This window comes from Podarcis erhardii (assembly GCF_964252035.2).
Source record: "Podarcis erhardii genome assembly, chromosome: 3".
Taxonomy (NCBI): Eukaryota; Metazoa; Chordata; class Lepidosauria; order Squamata; family Lacertidae; genus Podarcis; species Podarcis erhardii.
Genome location: NC_138507.1, coordinates 108,231,378 through 108,253,369, shown reverse-complemented (window position 1 = coordinate 108,253,369; position 21,992 = coordinate 108,231,378). Strand labels below are relative to the sequence as shown.

General features: G+C 40.9%; 1 protein-coding gene across 3 annotated transcripts in view; it reads right to left on the bottom strand.

Annotated features, from left to right (window-relative positions):
- Positions 1 to 2,304: 2,304 nt before the first annotated feature.
- The window catches only part of ATL2 (atlastin GTPase 2), a 29,960-nt gene continuing 10,272 nt past the window's right edge, over positions 2,305 to 21,992 (bottom strand). Inside the window, exons 2-14 of one of the 3 annotated variants that reach the window (XM_081854760.1) lie at positions 17,932 to 18,191; positions 15,160 to 15,294; positions 14,079 to 14,183; positions 12,830 to 12,880; positions 11,330 to 11,386; positions 10,646 to 10,738; positions 10,284 to 10,422; positions 9,133 to 9,260; positions 8,212 to 8,268; positions 7,223 to 7,294; positions 5,740 to 6,171; positions 3,129 to 3,143; positions 2,527 to 3,027 (exon numbers count right to left, since the gene is read on the bottom strand). In XM_081854760.1, the coding sequence (XP_081710886.1) occupies positions 2,920 to 3,027; positions 3,129 to 3,143; positions 5,740 to 6,171; positions 7,223 to 7,294; positions 8,212 to 8,268; positions 9,133 to 9,260; positions 10,284 to 10,422; positions 10,646 to 10,738; positions 11,330 to 11,386; positions 12,830 to 12,880; positions 14,079 to 14,183; positions 15,160 to 15,294; positions 17,932 to 18,191 (1,652 nt within the window). In that variant the 3' untranslated portion in view covers positions 2,527 to 2,919. The other 2 variants (XM_081854761.1, XM_081854759.1) reach the window with 2 other exon arrangements.

Sequence of the window (21,992 nt, the reverse complement as noted above, 5' to 3'; positions counted from 1 at the left end):
TTTTTTTTAAATTGTCATTGTGGGAATATCCTAAATGTAGAAAACTGTCTTTTTAATTTTCTTGATGGAAGCTGTAAAAGTAGCATCTCTGTAAATAAGGTGTTCATTGTCATCCTACCTGCTACTATCTTTTTTCTGATTAAAAACAATGAAGTTTTCATATAAAGTCCTTGTCAGCTGAATGGCAACTGGTGCTTTAGAACAAGTTGTTCTGGTGTCATGCCTCTCAAACAAGGTCAAATGATTTTTAATTAGCAAGTGAAGAGGTCAATTTAAATGAAGTGTCTGATGATGCTATTTTATATATTTTCTAATTAAAGGTGCAGTGCAAGTGAATGCACTGTAGACATTTTCATGCTTTTTTCACTGTTCTAAAATCTTATTTATAGCAGAGAAGTGGTAACTTACAATTTGTGTGTATTGCAAGTACTGATAAAAGATTTTACCACGCCATATTTTACGGCAGATGCATGTTAAGATTCGCTGCTTTGCTAGAGCAGTACAGATGACCATACAGTATTGCCACATAGTTATGTACACTCTGAGTTACCTTAAAGTGACTGTGATGTATCAACTATGGTTAGGCAGCATCTGCATGTGGACTTTCATTCTGTAGTGCTTTTTAAATGGTTGAATGCTGTTTCTAGCCTTTAGTGACCAACCTGAGCATCATTGTTAAAGTGGGCTTCATTTGAAGTGTGGACCACAATAATGGTTCAGCTCCTCTCCAAGGTGAATTAAATGAAAGTTAGCAGCCCTATCTCCCTCAGTGTTCCTGTACAGAATGCTTACTGTATTTAAACATTTGGGGGTTGAATCCAGTTGGACAGCTTTTGATCCAGCACATACCTCTGCTGATAGCTGACTTTTGCTGATTCTTCCTCCCCATTGCTGTACCTCTTTAAATTCTATTCGAGAGTTGGGGACACCTTGCAGAACTAGGTGGAAAGCAGTATGGCGCGGCTGAAGGCTGAGTTGTGAAAAATAGCCTCCTCCCCTCTTCTTCTTTAGTAGCAGCGCCTGCTGGGTCAAAAGCTGTTGGGCTCTTTGCCGTGTAATGAACTTTGACTGGCACTTAAGTCGCACAGAGAACTGAACACCATTTTGTAAAAGTTAGTCTCTTATGCTTACAAATAACCATTGCTGGCCAGCACATCAAGAGATGCTATATAGTTGATACAGTAAAGTTACATCAACATTTCTAAATAAAAATCATGAGTTTAATTTCATATATACACAATTGATTTTAATAATGTACCGGAAAATAAATTACAGGAAATAACTTTAAAATGCAACTGAGGACAAAGTTTCACAACAAACATTCCCACTGATTTCCCATGGGGGTGAGATTGCAGTGCTCAAGGCAGTAAATATCACAAATATATCAAAAAACTCCAAATTGTGTTGATGCATTCACACATTTACATGAGCCACAAACATTCCTTTACAGGGACTGTACTTTGCCTATCACAGAACCAGGTTTTGCCATAAACTACAAAACTTTGATACAAAATTGTATTTATATATTTATATTTTTTACATGCCCTGTGGTTTCTTAAAAAATAACTAGACACACTGTACAGACAATCCTAACTCATTGCTTTGTAGCTGTAGGCAACGGCTTTTGTTTTTGGATGGATTTTCTCCCCCGCGAGTCGTATTAATGGCATTATATATACATGAAGGCTAAAACTGCAGAGAAAAATCTGCTCTCGTTTCTCAATACGCATATCCTGTAGGACAAGGTCTCCAAAGTTTAAAAGGCAAGACAATGTACACTTGAAGATAGCTTCCTTGGTTACAATTGTTACCTCTAAATGTAATTTCTGTGGAGATAATACACATGCATTTGGGTAATACTGGTAGAAAAGGCAGAAAAGCAAGGAGTAGCTAAATGTAGTGGCTCAAACATGACTCCGCAGCTGACTGCGACCGCTGATATGTCAGCTGGATTCATCATGTTAACGGTTTACAAGTGTTCACAAAGTTAAAATATGTGATGGGATATTTTGTGGCTACGTACATTCTGTTAAAAGATTTCCTTGTATAGGCTCGATAAATTACTTCCCTGAAAAACCCTTTTACAGTGGATATGAGCCCACAACCACCTCCCCCTGGGTACACTAGTGTCGTAGCCGAGACCTCACTTTCCTGTTCTCTGTGGCATTGGGCTGTGTCTCAGAAGCAAACAAAAAAGGAGAAAGCCTTAAAAGCCATCAAAACTTCTTACCCTGCACCCGCACCCTCCCACAATGTGACGGCAGCAAATTGAGAAGCCAGTCAGAATAATCTACTTCTCTAGAGTCAATGTAAACTTTGGTTTATTGAGTTCTCATTGTACAGCAAGCAAGTCTAGGATGGGCAGGCAGATGAAAGGAGATGAATGGTCAATCTGTCTTTAATCTGGCATGCTGAGACATCTGTTCAGTCAGGCCTGCTTTGAGAGAGTTTGTAACCGATTGTCTCATAGTATCCTCAATCAAATTATCACCAAGAGGTTTTATCACCTGCAGCATGAGAAATGTACAAAAATAAATAAACGTAACACAAAACCCCAAACCCGCTGAAACATAAAAAAAGAAATTAGACAGAACAAAAATTAAAATCATGTATGAAATGCATCCCAAAGTATAATACAAAAAGGAAAAAAAAGATGAGTTTGGCTACCAGCATATGGTTAATAATTTCCAGAGCATTAAGTGGTTTCCTCCTATGTAGTATTTGACTGAATCCAAATCACTTTACAATTCCTAGAACGTCAGGTGCAATTTCATACCCTATAATGCATCTTCAACCTGGTATGTTTATAGCATTTATGTAGTGGGCCAGATGGTCCTGCTTACTGTCTATACGAGTTAAGTGTGAATGCTTCAGAAAGGAAAGGAAAAGAAAAGAAAAAGAAAAGGGTAAAAATACTGGCTAATTTTTCTTCTTGTTATTGTTGGATGAGAGCCGCTGCCGTTGTGCTGAGGTAAGAGCACGGCGAATCACTCGACGTCTAACAACTTCAAAGAATTTGGAACACACCTAAAACATGGAAGCGAGTTGTTAGAAAAGCAGTTGGCAGAGAGCAGGGGGAAGGGGGAAGCAGTCTGGGTGTTAAAGACAGTCCCCACTGATATTCTCACCTTCTTGGGACTCCTCTGAAGCAAAGGAAGAAAGAGACAAGAGACAGGAAGGTGTAAGGTCAGTAGTGAAGGATAGGAGTTAGACACTGAACAAGACAGCTTTTGCTTTCAAAATGTACAGGCTGATCTTGTAGGCTGGGGTCTGCCTTCTAAATACTAACTGCTGGGCCTTAAAGTTTAGAACAGGTTATTCAAATTCACCAAAGATTTGCAGTGCAGCTTTGACAGTTCTATACCACAATCAACCAAGGTCTTGCACCAAAAGAGAGTTCGGGAACAGTAAAAAAGCTTTCTCCAAATGAAAAGCATCTGGCTGTTAGTGGTACAGGATCTGCTGTGTATGCTGAAGATACAGGTTCAGTTGCCAGCATTTCCAGGTCAGGCTGAGAAAACTAGAGAGCTTCTGCCAGTCAGTGTTGACTATACTGAGCAAGATGAACCAATGACCCAACTCTGTACAAGGGAGATTCCCAAGTTCCTGGGCATGGAGCAAGTTTTAATCAACAAAAGGTCATTTCCATGAGAAGAATCAATAAGCAAGTGGGAATTTAAAAAACATTCTGAGTAAATCTATAGAAGCTGCTATGTACTATATCCATGGGTGGCTTTGCAGTAGTGGAAGCTGGGGCACCCAATTTTCTAGAGATCCCAATCCTGCCACAGCCCATCCAGCCATACTGCAAGCTGTTTTGGAGGGTCCCCCAAAGTGCAGGGTGTCCCATTCTGCTAGGACAAAGCCACTATTGGATACAACCCTTTATTTCCAAGCCCCATCAGTAAAGGTAAGGTCTCCAGATGCAGCAGAAGGGGTGTTCATTTAGCACATGGGCTACAGAGGTTTCTACTATAGTGGTGCCCTGCAAGACGAACGCCTCGCAAGACGGAAAACCCACTAGACGAAAGGGTTTTCCGTTTTGGAGGCGCTTCGCAAAACGAATTTCCCTATGGGCTTGCTTCGCAAGACGAAAATGTCTTGCAAGTTCCTGCGGGTTTTTTCCCCCTTTCCCCCCCTTTTCCTAAGCCGCTAAGCCGCTTATCAGCTGATCCGCTGATAAGCTGCTTAACAGCTGATCGCTAAAAGCTGCTAAACCGCTAATAGCGCTAATCCGCTAAGCTGTCAATGGGCTTGCTTCGCAAGACGAAAAAAACGCTATACGAAGAGCCTCATGGAACGGATTAATTTCGTCTTGCGAGGCACCACTGTATATTGTCTACAAACAGAACTGTAGCTGGACCACGACAGGACTGCTTGAATCATGTATCTTTGGTAGCTGGTTGGTCGCTCAGGATACTGGAACAGATCAGGGCTCTTGTGCTCTTTCTACACCTTAGTGATATTCAGTACCCAAATCTTATAAAAGTTGTTTGTGGGGGGCAACATCCTAGTTCTATAAAAGCTCGGAGCAACCTTCCTACTCTTACACTTCTAAAAGAAGTGGACCTGCGGCTGCTCCTGGCTGCAACATTCCAGTTAGCCAGCAGGTGGCAATATAAGGGCATCCTTTTAGTCATGCAACAGGACTCAGTAGAAAAAAATGACTCTTAGGCCAAGTCTAACCTAGGTTAAATAATGAGGGGACTCAACATGTGTACATGAAAAGCCACAAAGTACAAAATCAGAGCCACAAACACAAACACATGGTGTGTTTGTGGTTCATTCTTTACATATTTACAATTCAAGATTCCTCCCATCTCTAGTTTCAGATTAAGGCTACACTCTGAAACACACTTTACTAAGAGTAAGCCCTACTGAACACAGTGGGACTCACCTCAGATAAAACATGCAAAGGACTGTGCTAAGGGAACTATTAATTAGTTGATGAGAAGGCACTCTCAAATGTCTTGGAAGCTGTTGCAGCAGAGCACAATTCTTTTGTTCAGGTTTAATCAAGAAGAATTCATGTGAAAATCTTTTTGAACAAAGAACTCAGAAACCCTTTGCTGAAGTGCATACATACCTTGATGTGGCCAGCCATTGATGGCTCATAGTCCTTCCCCTACACAACAGGAATTTTAATGAAAAACCTCCTACCATGTGCCTAATTAAAGCTTTTTGCTTGTCACATTCCAATTCCAAATCTCCTGCTGACATGTTTATGCACTTAGTCTGTATACCAGTCTTTAAGAACTGATCATTTTATGAACGAGCAATTTTAGTGTGCAGTAAACAAGCCAACGTATGCTACAGCAAACGGTCCTATAATGTACTCAAGCTCAACTTCCATGAAATTTCCATTCAGTGTCATGACAACCAAATATGGAATCAGAACTGCTAGGATCTGTCTTTGGAAAGACAGTTCTTGCTTACTTTTTAAGAGTATAAACCAAACCTGTGCCTTTTATGGACACACACAAAGGGAGATGAACTTACATTACTACCTCTGCCTTCTAGGGATTTTCAAAATCTGGTTGTATGATTGGGCACGGAGGTACTAAAAATATTCTGGGTGGATTTCAAAGGCTATTTCCACCAGGTTCATTCTCTAGTGATTTATTTCTGGTGTTTGTTCTTCGTTCTTGCAGGAGGGGCATTTAGACCAACTGCTGCTCAAGAACAGCAAAGTTGGCAAGTTTCTTCTGGAAGGAAAACTTTTAGATCAAAGGTACCCACCTGATCCCATAGTAGCTCAGCCATCTGATCAATGAGTGTTCCAACTTCTCTGAATTCCCCAGAGTATTTAACGTATGCCCAAGTACAAAGGGAGACAAGAGCGACCCCCATTACAAGGTTACATAGGGTAGCTATGGAGTTCATTCCAAGGAAGCCAGTCAGTCCTGAGATTATGTACATGGCAAACATAACAGCAAAGAGAGTAGCAGGGGTACGGGCAGCATAGAAGAGGTTCTTGCCATCGTTGTGCTTCACAAAGTTTGCATAGACTTCGTCGAGCTCTTCATCAAGCTGGTCCTGGTAACGGCGACAGAAATCCTCACCTCCCATCTTTTTCACAGAACGGAACTGTTTTATGGCAAGCTCTTTTAGATCTAGGTGCTTTCGCTCTAAGTCTGCAGGAGCAATATAAGGCTTATCTCCTCCACAAACCTGTTGGAATAAGCAGAATCGACCTATTAGCTTGCATTATGTTAGAATTCGCCTAGCGTTATAGGGGTACGAGGGCTACAGGTGTAAGTTTATTCAGATGCAGTGTTTATTCTATTGGACAAGGACTGGGAAGATCCAGGTTGAAATCCTCGCTCAGCTACAAAGCTCACTGGATTACCTTGAACCAGTCACTATCCCTCAAGACCAGCCTATCTCACAAGGTTGCGAGGACAAGTGAGAGACAGAGAACCATGCATACCTTTGCAGAAAAGGCAGAATAAGTTTAAATAAATAAAAAAAAGGAGGTGAAGGAGGAAGCTTCCCTTCACTGCTCCTTTTAAAAAATGTAGCAGCTCTCCAGCATCACCTTCGGAAAGACGGCTGCTTGTGCCTCAATCAGACTGACGCATGTGGAGCAAGGGCAACCAAAGGGCATTAATGTGTTAATTTTACATCGCCTTTATATATATAGCACCACATAACAGCTCCAGAGCCATTCACGATCCTTCCAGTGTACTAGCTAAGCAATTCACCTGAGGACTGATGCAGGCATAACATCCATGCTTAAGCGACCATGCTGCGGAATCAGTCTTCCTTACCAGCTGTCCCCGTTACCTCCCTCAAACCTCAACATCACAATTTGAAAGTTTCTCTGCACTAACATTAATCTTGGTATATTCAGGTACATTTGAGCGGCATTATTCCCTACCCCCTTTAATATTTCCCCCACTTCCTTTTCTGTGTTCAATTTGCAAATAAAAAGTAAAAAGTCTGAGAAGCAGACAACACCACAGCTCAGACTTTGATTTATTTATATACTGGAACCAGGTGCAAAGAAGTAGCTCATGGTGTCTGTATTCAGAATTAAGAACAGGGTGCGCCTTTCTCAAACATCCTTGACAATCCACTGCAAATCACTCAGAGATTTATTGGTAGATCTTGATCTACCTACTCTTGGTTTATGAGATCTAAGCTCAAACATCTACCCAGTGCAGAGCAGTTCTTAGATTAAACTAAAAGCATGCAACATATCGTCCATTCACATCAATACCTGCTCCATTCCTTTGTTGTAAGTATCTTTTGCTCCAGCTACTGCAGCAAGGTTGTTGGCTTCTGCTGTTGCCTTAAGTTTTAAAAAAACAAAGCATAACAAGTGACACTAAACAGCTTGGAGAAGTTTCATTTGTGTCATAGTTTCCATATTTGTGATCTGAATACCAAATGAATGTATTCTTACCATATTTTCATACCCTAAACTCCTGAATCATTACTTGCAACACCCACCCTCTGATGTCAGCTCTTGGACAGAATTGCTTGGCAATCTTAAAAAAGTTTTTTGGGCTAGTCTGCTGCAGTTACCAGAAAGAGAATCCCAAAAAACACTGCTTTACGAGAAACCCACACCGAAGAAAGGCACGTCAAGGTACTAGATGGGAAAGACCCATTTAATCTCAGTTTATCTGACAGCACAAGTTGGCTATGTGCAGAATCAGTGTACACCTTGGTTTGTGACGCTTACATTTAACCTTTGTATGCATAAAGCTTCCATTTCAGCATCTAGGTGGGAAACCTCTGACCCATGGGCCAAACATGGCTTGCCAGGCCTCCCTCATACGTAACATTGGGTGTGGGGCAGGCAAGGGTGGGGCTTCAAATGAACAATTGGGAGTTTAAAGAGGGCTCCCAGTTATTTCTTCGCTGGAGCAGGGCATGCCCCCATCTGAGGCACAAATTTACTGATCTGGGATTTCAATCTCCAAATCTTGAAATGTCTCCATTAACATAGTATAAGAACACAAAAAGAAACTGCAGGATCAGGCCAATGGCTTATCTAAGTCCAGCATTCTGTTCTCCCAGTCGCCAACCAGAGGCCTATGAGAAACCTGCAAGCAGGACTTGAGCACAACAACACTGTCCCTTCCTGCAGTTTCCAGCAGTTTTATTCACAAGCATACAGCCTCTGACCACCAGCTGGGCTGATTTGCATTTAACACTCTTGGCATCAGATACCTTTAGAGATGGAAGTGTACAAAACTTTACCTGAAGCATTGACTTAGGGTGAGGCAGCTCCTCTCCTTGATAGATTTTAATATAAGCCTAAAAACAAAGCAAGGTTTTACTGTCTAGTTTCAATCGACTGGAAAAGCAGATTTTTAAACACAACGCCCAAAATTCAAGTTCCATTAAATAATATAACTTACTGGATTAAGGTGGTCTATCATGTCCACCAATATTAAATGTTATACTTTTTAAGCAATGTTGAAGATTGGATTCACTGAACAACCACCATGCTGTAGGGAAGCATAACCAGAATTAAAGGTGGTTTTCCTAGGATCATTTTGTTGGGTGTGCTTTTTGGTAGCGCTCTGCACCAATAGATGGGTGCAGCAACACAGTTCAAGGACAAGTAGACTCCATGCTGCCCCACATATGCCAACTTTGGGTGATGACAAATCAGATGTGATTGCCTACTCTTTGGTACAAAACACTGCAACCACCAGCCAGAGCAGGAGACTACTACTTCAAGAACAGGAGTTTGCAGATTAAGGTCCTGGATGGTGTACCTGCATCACTCCAGGGGAAACTGGAAACCACTTTGCATCATAAAGAGCAAAACAGCCTAATGAGATATGAGGCAACCTGGGGTGAGTGAAGTTGCCCATATAGAGCCAGGAAAGGAAACAACATTGAAAGTCTCAACTGAAAATTGGGGCCATATAGCTGCAGAAAGCTTCTTTTCTCTAGCAAGAGCATAGTTAACAGAACAGAAAAAATAACTAAGCTTTATGACCAAAAAACAGCCATGCCTTTGATTATGCTAGCCATAATGTGCAGAAATTGCACACTACTGTATTTCAATGGGTCTCTGTCACTTAACAGGACTTTGGCCTACAAGCTGAAGGGCTTACAATAGGTTCGCTATTTTAAAGAACTGATCAATGAGCACAAGTATTTGCCTACCTTGAAATATTGCACAAGATCTCTACATGTCACCTTCGAGCCACTGATCTCTTTCTCTACCAGGTTTTCAGGAGCAAGCAGCAATGGAACCAGATTCCGTAGCTCACTCTTAAAGTCGTCATCAATGTCTAGTGGAATCAGTCACAGAAAAGGAGTTGCAATTTTGCCGCAATTAACAAGACACTCCTTCTCTCCAGAGTCAGTGGCGGCTTAACATGATGTGAAACACCCCAACTCAATAATTGGATATCCAAAAAGAAAGAAAAACCTTAAAACCTTAGCCAATGCTGAAGGTTGTTTCATTGAAAGATTGCTAGTCCTTTATAACAAGGCTATCCAAAAACCAGAGCAGCAACAGCAGCACTGTCATCGATTTGTGTTCTTGAATCAGAAACACAAGATCTTTATTGTCCCAGTTTATTTCTAAAATGCTGTGTATGTTAGATCTTAGTTTTCTAACAAATACTCACATAAAAAAATTCAGTCGCCTAATACATGCCCTGGCTGATGGCTACTTTGCTGGGCGCTCTATTCCAAGCACAGAAGAAGTGAGCAAAAGCTTATCAGTGAAATATAAACATTGCTTCAGGTGTGTGTAAGAGTTTCTATTTATGCCCATCAGAAAGAATATAAATAAAAATACAGCATTAAAAATATGCAATGATAGGCAGCTGCTGTTTTTCAAGCATGTCCAGATTCTGTTGAAGCTTTCCCCCCCCCCACCCCCAGCTAGCATGCCTATACAGTTCTAGTATAGTAAGTTTCTCAAAACAAAAGCCCAGTTCAGATGTAATGGGAAACCATGTTGGCAACAGTTTGGCTTTGTTTCCCCTACTTCACTTTCATTACTGTGTAAGTTTCAATCAAACATCCCATTCACTGTTGTCAGCAGCGTATAAAATACATTTCAAATATATACACTAGTGCCCCCCCAACACCCATCAGCTGAATATTTGACTACAGCACTCAAACAGAATTTATACTAACATCTCCTTCTCCAATAAGCATATTACTCTATATATCAGAGCTCATCCGTACTAAATTTTAGAATCATGTGCACTTCATCTACCACCTTCAGTGGATTTGCACTTGAATACAGATTCAAATCAGTAATCTATTAAAGCCAGGAATACAAATGAAAAACCTCATACCGTTTAGCCGCCCATCAAAGCTTGGGTTTGTTGCGACTTTAAGACCAGGATGTGGCAATAGGAAACAGCCAAGGTTACTGAAACATGAGTGAATGTGCTTCCTTACATTTTGGAGCTCTTCGTGTTGGTGCACCTTAACCTACAAGCAATACACATTTTTCACAACACAATCTTATCAGAGATGTTATACATCCTTCTGGCACCACAGTTTAGTATTATTTTATTACAGAGAATATTAAAGCTGACCTAATCCAAAACAATTGCTTTTAGGTTCTATGTAGTGAAGCTCTCATGAACCAAGTTCTCGTTTGTTTAGGAACATGGTCTTTCTTACTAAGGATTTACTGCTGGTCATAGCTTACCTGTAACCGTTTTTCTAGGAATTGTTTTCCTCCAACTAAGCCATATGGATGTTCATAAGGATAGCTCCAGTCTCTAATTAAGAACATTAGTGTCTATATGAAAAAGACAAAAGTAACCGTTAACTGTTGCCCTGGCCAACAGAAGAACATGCATAACTAGAAATACTCAGAAGCTGAACAAGTAGGATTTTAATCCCCAAAACACAAGTAGCCTGAAAATGCCACCATGGAAGCCATAGTTTAACCTCGGCCTTTCCATAAAAATTATACACCAACTGCTTTGCCATGTGTACCATCATTGCTTAATGTGCACAAGGTTTGGTCACAAAAAAATGGCTTTTGGCTACCATCAACAAGTCTTTTAAGGCCAATAGCTTTATAGCAGACTGAGCCAACACTATATGAACTTTGAGAGGAACCTTTACCCATTATGGCTTAGGCAACTTACACATAATGACCATGAAACACATGATGGAGCCTAGGGAAAATATGGCTGCCCTGATCTACACATACTATCGATGTGTAAAGTTAGGAACTATGTAGCCGCCTTAAATGTTTTGCTGAAGTTGGTATATGCTATGATTAATGCTTACTGGATTCTACTATAATGTGTGAAACTGCCCTAAGATGTTAAATATACATACAAAAATTAATTAACTATGACCAATATAATCATGCTATTACCTGAAATGGCTTTTGATAAATTTCTTCCATAGCTAGCCTTCCGTACTCTGTAAACAACTATAAAACGAAGCCATTAAGCATGCATCGAGAGTACAGAAACAAACAGTACTGCAACACATGCTCAGACAGACATTAAAGTAGCCCAATACTGGATTTCAAGTCATTATTCATCATTGTTAGGTGCTTGCACTGACCAAGCTTATAATACAAAGGAAAGCAATATACAGTCATACCATGGTTCTCGAACAGAATCTGTTGCCGAAGTCCATTTGACTTCTGAAAACATTCGAAAACCAAGGTGCGGCTTCGATTAGCTGCAGGAGCTTCCTGCACTTAATCGGAAGCTATGGAAGCTACGTCGGATATTCGGCTTCCAAAAAACGTTCGCAAACCAGAACACTCACTTCTGGGTTTGCGGCATTCGGGAGCCAAAATGTTCAAGTCGCAAGACGTTTGAGAACCATAGTACAACTGTATTCCAATCCATTAATAAGGCCTGCAGTACTAAACAACTTTTTGCCTACTTCCACTGTCTTGTGACTCAACAGCAATCCTCTGTTTAATAGGAGCCAACCTACTTTTGCCAATTGTGGCAATAAAATGACTACTATAAATACATTATACTATACAATATTTCTCCTTTCTAAAAAGAAAATGAAAAACTGCTGCATTAGCCATTTGAGGTCGCAATGTTCAGCATGTCTGGGAACACCTCCCTTTAAAGCTGATAACTGAAAAATAAATTGACTAGCTTGTACCATAGGCAGCTCTAAAAATTGTGCTCTAATCTGAATATTTACCAATTCTTTAATTTTATCTTCTAGCGGTATGTACCGGCAGTGCCCACCTTCCTATATTATCTATGTCAAGGTTACTTTTGACCCATGCTGTCCGACTTCAAAACTATCTCAAAACCAGAAAGATCATCTTTTAGCGGCAAGATCCCGATGCTTCCATTACTCTTTCACCAAGCAGCTCTACCAACCAAATAATTTCATTCTTCAAACCTAGCATCCTTCTGCTGAATCATCATAGTATTTTCCAACAGGAGCCCAAATTTAGCAGAGCCAATTTGGACAAAAATTCCATAGCTGCTTAGAACTGCATAGAATCCAAGTAATATTTCATTTTATTTTTTTATACTTAAAAAATACTTTTTAAAAAATGAAGACAAATATCTCAGAAGTAAAGGGCGGGGAGCCCATCGCAATGTAATGGCCATGACCTTAAGCATTCTGTGCCGTGTCCTATGTGCACATCAGGTCTTTTAACATCCCATCACTCTTCCTACTTCTAGTAGCAGCTACATTCCAAAACAGCACTCCTTGAGATCAGCTACTAAAGGAAGTTTGCCAGATTCTGCTTACATGAATGTTTCCCCCCCAAGAATTCTGACCTGTCCTATTAACAGCTCAACACTCAACTCAACACTCATTATAATCCAAGTTCTACAGTCATGTTCCTTAGTGGGAGATTGTCATTGTTTATGGACATATTTACCTGCAAATGCTGAAGATCATCTTCTTGAATGTTCTGTGATAAATTGTACACCTAGAAAACATGTTATTAGTTTTTTTACATTTCTGCAACAGATTTTATACATTTTCCTATTAAAAAATACACCAGCACTGCAGCACTGAGTGAGTTACTACCCAAACTAACCATCAGGATTGGGGTCACACTGTCCTAAATCATAGCCATAATGCTTCACATCAGAAGTAAAAAAAGGAGTTTTTAAAGCAAAGCAAACGCTAGCATGATCACGTCAACTTTCTCAAGTTGCCTTGTGTCAAAAGTTAATAAATGCTAACCTGTGACGGCCACAGAAATAAGGAATCAAAACCAATGGGATTTGGGTGGTTAACTAAGCAGACAGAGCCCTGTTGCTAGGTATTATGCGGTTGGGCATACATCAGATGTCAGAGCTCTTCAGTACACTCCCCAGCTTAGCAATGGTGAGGATTCCTTCTCCTTTTAGTGAGTGCTAAGGCACTTTCCTGCTCCTTTTTCCAGCAAATATATGATTCTGTTTAAAACATAAAATTGTAAAACAGAACCAATGCTGAATCAAATTAATTCTCTAAAATCGTTTGGCAAAACTAAAACTATTTTCAATAGGCATTGAAATACCAAAATTGTCAATGTCTGCCTTCATAGGAACAGTTTTCCAAAATACTGGTGACACTGTTCTAAAAACCTTACTGAGGGTTCACAATCACTGACCAGATCTAAAACTGTTTGGCTTTAAGCAAAGCTGCTGTGTCATATGGCTTCAGACTGTGCATTCTGAAGCTGTAGCCTGAGGATATTTAGAGGCTAACACCACTTTGAAAAACATATATCCTTAGCAGTGTTCAAAACTCCCATTGTTCTAGGAGCATTTTGCGACGGGGAATTTCATTAGCGCAAGCAGTTTCTGAGCTCTGGGTGTAGTACTGTGCCTAAGATTTCAGATTAAAACTGCAGAGTGGAAGGAAAAGAAGACCTTTTTCTACCTCCCCATTTCCAGCTACTCCGAAGACTGGAGAAGAGACTCTCTTAATAATATTAGGTGGGTGGACAGGGAGAGGACTAATAGACCATGTGAAAAATGAACATAATATTTTAGCTGTGGTTCATTCATTTTCAGCTTTTATTCATTTTATTAAAAAAGCATGCCTAGACATACTGTTGTGGCGCTCATAACCTAGGCTTAAGGTGCCATTTAGCTCCTAGCTTTCATATCTCAGTTTTAAACACTGGTCCTTACCTGGACCGAACTTGTCATGGTGCTCAAAGCAAATACAGTTGCACAGTCTTTGATAGTTGATTGGCTATCAAAGGCACCTTGGGTATCCATTAGCAATACTGCAACCTAGAGGAGCGTTGCCATTAAAAAGAAGAAGCAAAATTACTAAACAGGCAGTTCTGACATCTCTATGCTAAAAACTTAAGCTATCCCAGCTGTCTTCTATTAAGCCATCTCAATTACCTCAATTTGGCTGTCATAAGATATATTCCACCAGCCAGAGACTGCTTTATTGGCAGCCTAAGGACTGGCCAAGTAACCCAGCCACCTTTCACTCTGTTGCACTTTGGTTTTTTTATACAACATGTTTATGCACTAGACTGAACCAGGATCTTAACTAGATTCTAAATATGGCCCTACTTCTGGGGGGTGGGGGGTGGGGCTATTGCACACACTGTTCAAGTCATAAACAGGTAAGCTTCAAGATTACCTTATCAGCTTCATGCAACTGACATTCAGTAACAAGTTGTCTGCGTATCTTGTTTCAACTTTACAAAATGGCAGCATTTTTTTCAAAGTGGCAGGAAATAAGATATGCAGAAAACATGGTAAAAATATAAAATATATTAAGCTAATTTATTTCATAACATTTATATGCCACTTGATTGCAAAAGAAACAAAAAACCAACCCCTCAAAGTGATTTACAAAAATTATTTACCGTATTTTTCGCTCTATAGGACACACTTTTCCCCCTCCAAAAATGAAGGGGAAATGTGTGTGCGTCCTATGGGGCGAATGCAGGCTTTCGCTGAAGCCTGGAGAGCGAGAGGGGTCGGTGTGCACCGCTTCCCCCCACTGCCATGCCCCACAAGCTTGGGGGCAGTGGCAAGGCTGCGGGCAGCCTTTGCGCTGTTCCCCGACCTGCTCTTGAACGCACCTTGTTTTTGAGGGGGAGAACAAGGAAAAAAATTTTTTTCCTGTTCTCCCCCTCCTATGGTCCGGTGCGTCCTATAGAGCGAAAAATACAGTAACTCTTGAGGAGAGAGCTAAGGTTTGCCACAGTCACACAGTAATCCAACATACTTCAGACAGTAAAGATACCTTTGTCCCATCAGGCTTGGGAATTACGAACACTTCACTCCAGATCTGAATTCCAGTTGTTTCTCTCTCACACCCTCCTCTCCATGTAAACCCAGTCAAAGGCTCTTGGCTTCCACCTATCCAAGTTGATGATTCCTGGAACAGGAGTCACATACTTATTCAGCGTGTTAAGAGGTTCTAGGTAATCTTACATTAGAACACTTAAAATAACTAGTCAGGGGGAAATCTTATTTCAATCAAAAAATGAATGTTTCAGTTTTGCGGAGTTTTCAATACCAGTCAGAACTTAAAGTGACTGCTCTCAAAGAACACAATTCTTGGTTTCCCCCCCATGTTACTTCAAGGACAGTACAAGCTTTCTACATTTATAGAACCTGTAAAGAAAGATCCTGCTGAGTTTAGATACCACGTAATCTTATTTGCATTTCTATTCATATTATGTTCCCATAAAATCTTGTAACGGTGTTCCATTTCTTTGGCTTTTGTCAGCACTTGCCGAGCACATTGTTAAAGTATTCTGCCCTACCCTTTAATATATCTACGCTTTAATATAACCAGGGAACCAGCTTCACAATGCATAAGGCAATATTCAATGTTAGTTATACACAAAATAAACCCATTTAAATCAATGGATTCAAGTAATACCTATTGATTTCCATAGGCCTACACACGAGTATGGCTAGGGTCACTATCACGAATAATGTTAACTGTGCAAGAATCTGCATGCTGTTTTTTATACAAACCCATCCATTTCAGCTCTATCAATTAGTAAAGGCTTGCGCGCGCACACACACACACACACACACACACACACACACCCCTTTTAAACAAGATGCAGGGAATTCCAAAGTGGCTCTCTGTACAAGTGCGGCCACACTGAATAAGTCTAACCTATCTGCAGGAGGCAGCATGTATTCCTAAGCAACTCTCCCATCATGTCTTTGATGAGCTCATAGCAATCTAAGATGTCATGGTTAGTACAGTGGTGCCCCGCAAGACGAATGCCTCGCTAAACGAAAACCCGCAAGACGAAAGGGTTTTTCCGATTTTTAGCGGCTTCGCAAGACGAATTTCCCTATGGGCTTGCTTCACAAGACGAAAGCCCATAGGGAAATCTCCGGGGACAGCGGGGAAGCGCAGCGCGCCTTCTCCTCTGTTCCCGGACCTGTCCTGAAGGCTTGCGGTGGGAGGTCCGGGAACAGAGGCGCGCAGCGCTTCTCCTCTGTTCCCGGGGCTTGCGGTGGGAGGAGGGTTTTTCCTCCCCACCGCCAACATTCAGAACAGCATTCTGAATGTTGGCGGTGGGGAGGAAAGCCCTCCTCCCGCCGCAAGCCTTCAGGACAGGTCCGGGAACAGAGGGAAAGGCACGCAGCGCTTCTCCTCTGTTCTCGGACCTGTCTTGAAGACTTGCGGTGGGAGGAAGGTTTTCCTCCCCACCGCCAACATTCAGAAGGCTGTTCTGAAGGCTGGCGGTGGGAAGAAAAGCCCTTCTCCCCCTTCTCCCCCGCCAGCCTTCAGAAGAGTTCCCCGCAGGGCTCTCCAGGCTGCGGATAGCAGCCTGCTGCCTGCTGCCCCTATCCGCAGCTTGGAGAGCCCTGCAGGGAAGTCCTGCAGGGCTCCCCAAGCTGCGAATGTCTGCCCCGCGCCCCTGAAGCAGAGCAGTCTCTGGCTGGTGGACTGCAGGAACTCTTCTGAAGGCTGGCGGCGGGAGAAGGGGTTTTCTTCCCACTGCCAGCCTTCAGAAGGCTGTTCTGAAGGCTGGCGGTGGGGAGAAAAGTCCTTCTCCCCCCCCCCCCCGCCCAGCCTTCAGAAGAGGTCGGGGGACAGACTGTCCCCGGACCTGGTCTGAAGGCGGTCTCCCTTGGAACGCATTAATTGATTTTCAATGCATTCCTATGGGAAACCGTGCTTCGCAAGACGAAAAACTCGCAAGAAGAAAAAACTTGTGGAATGAATTAATTTCGTCTTGCGAGGCACCACTGTACTAGTGTTCTTTCCAGAACTGCTGCGTGACTCTCTCAGCTGCAGAGATGCCTAGACTAGAAGATCAAGAGATGCAAGTAGTGTCCCTCTATCACTGAGCTCCACCCTGAGCGCCTTCTGATAAAGGCACTGCTTGGTCACCCATGTTTGTACCCAATGCTTCCTTAGCATAGCAAAGTGTTTCAGCTCACAGAAGGCAAGGCAACTGATTTTTGCCAGTTCTCCTCCCTCCTCCGTATTTTAGTGGCCCTGGGATCTACAGACAGAAATTAGCTAATAATCCTGCAGGTGTGGTTGTTTTCCACTACTGCAAAGTACTCGCTGGACATAGGCCATATTCTGCATGATATTCTCTGAAAAACCAAACAAATTCCTTCCAGTAGCACCTTGTGTATCTGAAGAAGTGTGCATGCACACGAAAGCTCATACGAAGAACTGACTTAGTTGGTCTTTAAGGTGCTACTGGAAGGAATTTGTTTTGTTTTGACTATGGCAGACCAACACGGCTACCTATCTGTATCTGAAAAACCACTTATACCAAACTAATTTATTCCAAAATAATTATGCCTTTTACTTCCAAAGTCAATATTAGATCACTCGGTCGAAGCCACAAGTTTAAAGTTAAAAACAAACTGGGGTTTTAAAAGTTTTATTTAGGAATGCATTACAATGAACCCTAAGAATCAAATACCTTAAAATTTCCAGAGCAGGATGTAAATGTTTTCAATAAAACAGACTTGCATTCAAACAAGTTTGAATTTTCAAGCTGGTGTGCTTTAAGCTACTCACCTTGTTGTACATATACCTAAGCATAAAGTCCAAGAGAAAAGATTTGCCTTTACGGAATGCACCAGCTACAGAAACAACTACTATATTGAGATCTCTTATATGTTCCTGAAGCAAAATTCTCTCCAATGCTGACTCATCCAGTTCAAAGTTATGATCGTCTTCATGGGCAAGAACAATTTGTATTGGGCGTGGCTTCTCTGGAACCACCTCTTCATCAGTATCCAAAAGGGCGTTCTCTTCTGCGTCCACAAAGTTTTCCCCTAGGAAATAATTTTTTTAACATTAGATACATTCTGTTTCCAAATTCTGTTCATCTATACATTAAGTGAAATGGAACGTAGGTTTCTTATCACTAGGAATGACAACTTGGTAAGTCATCTCAGAACAGCTGCCCCTTCAGCAAAATTACCTTTTCCCTCCCGCTTACCACAGCAAGTCTAGAAAATATATTTTCAACCTGGGAAGCAACTTTACAGGTTATGTTTACCAAGTAAGCTCACATGCATTTTAATTCTGTGTTAAGCCCCAAAACTAAGCAAATCACAATACAGAACACCTGATAGTCTTGTCAATATTAAAGAAAACTATATAGTAGTTCTCCGTCTAGCTGAATTACATCAGTAGCTTTCAAACTTTTCAGACCTGGGACCCACTTTTACCCTAAACACACATTTGGGAATCCACTTCTTAAATTTCTTACCATATATTTGAAAGGTAGTAGTTTTGTTGTGCTCCATCTTGGGTCAGACTGAGACCCAATTTACCGGTTGAAGAACCAATGAACTAAATGGAATGCAACAGAACCTTCTGTTCCAAAGCCAGAACCACAGACCTGCTCTCATTGATGGCCAACTTTCTCCTTCCTGGCATGGAGCATTCAGAAAGCACGCTTCTTCCTTCTAGCCCTGCATCAACTTATAGTAGAAGGACAAAACTCATCGTAGCGTCCTGGTTTTATCCCACTGTGCCTGTGAATGTATTCAAATTCTCTCTCTGCAGTTTTAGAAAAGGAATTATTTTATTCTGAACGGTGCAAATTCCTATTTTTTTTTCTGGGTTCTTGTTCTCTTCTAAACATAGTGGCTATTAGTGCCAGTGTTTGAAATTCAGATATATAAGCTAGGAGTCAAATGGCTCCTTAAACCAGGGTTGCAGGCACCAAAATGGAATGTCTAGTTGCCATTTTGGGGCTCTAAAGTCTTATTTTTCAAATGATGGAATGCCAAATATTAGTGAGAAATGGTTGTCCACATGCTCTGGTACTGCAACACTGTAGCACAGCTGAAGTTAGCAAACAGTTTCAACCTGAATGACTTCCCTAATTCTTGAATTGTGCTGAATTAAGACTTTGTGTGCAAGATACATGTTGACACTTGCATAACCTACAAAGTCCAACACTTCAGATATAAACAGAGAAATGCATGCATAAAGTTTTCTGTGAAGGAGAAATACAGAACAGCATTTGTTAAGAAAATGTCTAAAATCAATCTATAGAACCACAATGAACTATTGTTAGATATGACACCATTCCATTCATTTGGGCACATACCAAATGTTTACTCAAACCTTCACCCCACAAAGGAAGCAATTCAGATTACATATTAAAATTAGAAGAGTATTTGGGCAAGATCCAATGTCATGCCAGCAGACACAATATGATTTCCATGTCTTCTACGCCTCACCATATACAGAGGGTCACCCAATGTTCTAGAGCAAATTTTGGGTAGGCATTAAGGGAAGAAGGGAAGGGTAAATCCTATTTGCCAAAGCAAAACACCACATTTGGTTAGCACCATTTGTCTACAAGACAGCTCTCAGAAGAGGAAGTCAACACTTATCTGAATGTTGCATTAGTAGATGTTAGTGGTGAATAATATCCAATCTTAATCATACTCCAAGTAGGCCCACTGAAATCAATGGGCTCAAGTCCATTTATTTCAATATGTCTACACAGAGTGTGGCTTAGTTGGACATCACTCTGTGTTTAAGGAACTCAAGGGGGTTTGCTGAACTAAACATGAAGAATTCACTTTTCAAATTCCACAACAGCTGATTTTGGATTGCCTGAGATGAGCCAGGGGTTTAGTCATGCAGCTTGTATACTGTTTCCTCCACTTGAAGAAATTGGGGTTTCTTTTTTGGGGGGGGGTTACTTAAAACACACCACATACAAATCATGGTCTTTTTTGTCTTTTTTTTTTGCTGTCAGCTGAAATGGATTGAGGGTCTAGTAATCTCTTGAACAATAGATTCTCAGTATGAAACCTAATTCTGCTATTACTATGCAAATTTTTCAATAAAAAATTATCTGTTTAAATGGAAACATTTTTAGAAAAACAATTAGAACACTACCTTGGAAGATGTGTTTTATTGGCTGTCTTCCTGACAAACCGACAAGGAATGCACTACATTCCACAGCCTGTAGTTCTGTGCCAATGGCTATTAATGGATCTCAACTACAACTGAACACAACAGTTCTCTGGCACCAACAGTTTGATGTTACCATGGGCATTTTTGGGTGACCTGCTTCTGATAATTATTCATTCATGCTGCAGAAAAATATTTAGAATTTCCATCAGCATCCCCTTCCTCCCACTGTTAAGGTCCAATTATAACCAGTGCTGTATTACTGATCTCTATAAGATGAAAAAAACCTTCCGATAAAGATCCAAATTTAGCAACAAAACTCTTCAAGTAACCAAAAAATGTATCTGAAATAGGAAACCATGTCTTATCTACCCAGGTTTTTACTTTAACTAGGTACATACAAGTAGTCACCAAATTGCAGCTTTTATCGCAGTAGTGCAAGCATTATTCATACTATCTTTTGGATTCTGCTTCCCTGCAGATTTCTTACAAACTGAAAACTAAGTAGTTGTTCCACAAGTCTGATTAGAAACTGCTTTGATTAGGAACCCCCTATGTATCAGGTGAAAGGTCTCAGAACAGAACAGCTAGTAAGTTCAATAGACAATGTTCCTAGCAATGGAGATGAAACACCAAAAAAAAAAAAAAAAATTCAAAGTAGTGAGTAGAAAGGACCACAGTTTCTATAGCTTAGGAAGTGCTACTCTTGTAATGTTTTTAAACATGTCAGAGGTATCCCAATAGAATTCTTTAAATGGTCACACTGATATGCTATTATCAGAAGCCTTATCTATATGCACTTAGCATCTTCCCCACCAATTTTCTCAGCAGCACAAATAAGTGATCTCCCTCTTATTGGATCTGTATTATTTTTCAGGTTGCCAAATTTATGCAGCCCTGCTGCATGGACTATGAACCACTTCTGACACACTTTCAAACACACCTTAAGTATCTTCATCTTTATCCTACTACTTTTTGGCCAGAGTCCAACAAGAAAGCAACACTAGATCCCTTTCCCCTACCTGGATCCAGTTGCATGCTAGAAAATTTCTACATTACAGAATAGTTGAAATATGGCACTGCTAGTACCTTTAAAATAAATCATTTCTTAGCCCAAGGATACTGAAGACTCAATATTATTCTTCCAAGACAGCATCCCACAATAACCCCACTGGCTAACCAGTCATCTCCTCCTGCCATTTTCTAAACGCTAGTCCACAACTTAAACACAAATGAGTCACTCCCCAACACTGTACTAGACCAACAGAAGAAAGTGCTACTTCTAGTTGTTACTGGACCTGTCAGCGTATTAGACAGAACTGAACAAATCATGAAACATTTTAAGCAACCTGAGACCTTCAGCAGGACGTAGCACAATTTAACAGCAAATCAGAATGATATTGGAACACAGTCTCAGCTATTCAAGTGGGATGAAGTGCTGTTTACGTAAGATGGTACCCTGACCTAAAAGCCTGTATATTCTGGCCAATTTAAATATGCCATTGCTACACACTTTCTCAGAGCAGCCAGGAGTCTTTATGTCTAACAGTCAGAGTTAGACAGGTTGGACAAAACTGTCACAGAAATGGTTCTGAAACAGTTGAAGACACAGAAATATTTCACCGTTTCATGACTTTTGCTAGGAGGCATTATCCCCTTCTTCCTCCACTTTTGATAGTATTTAAGAGTAAAAA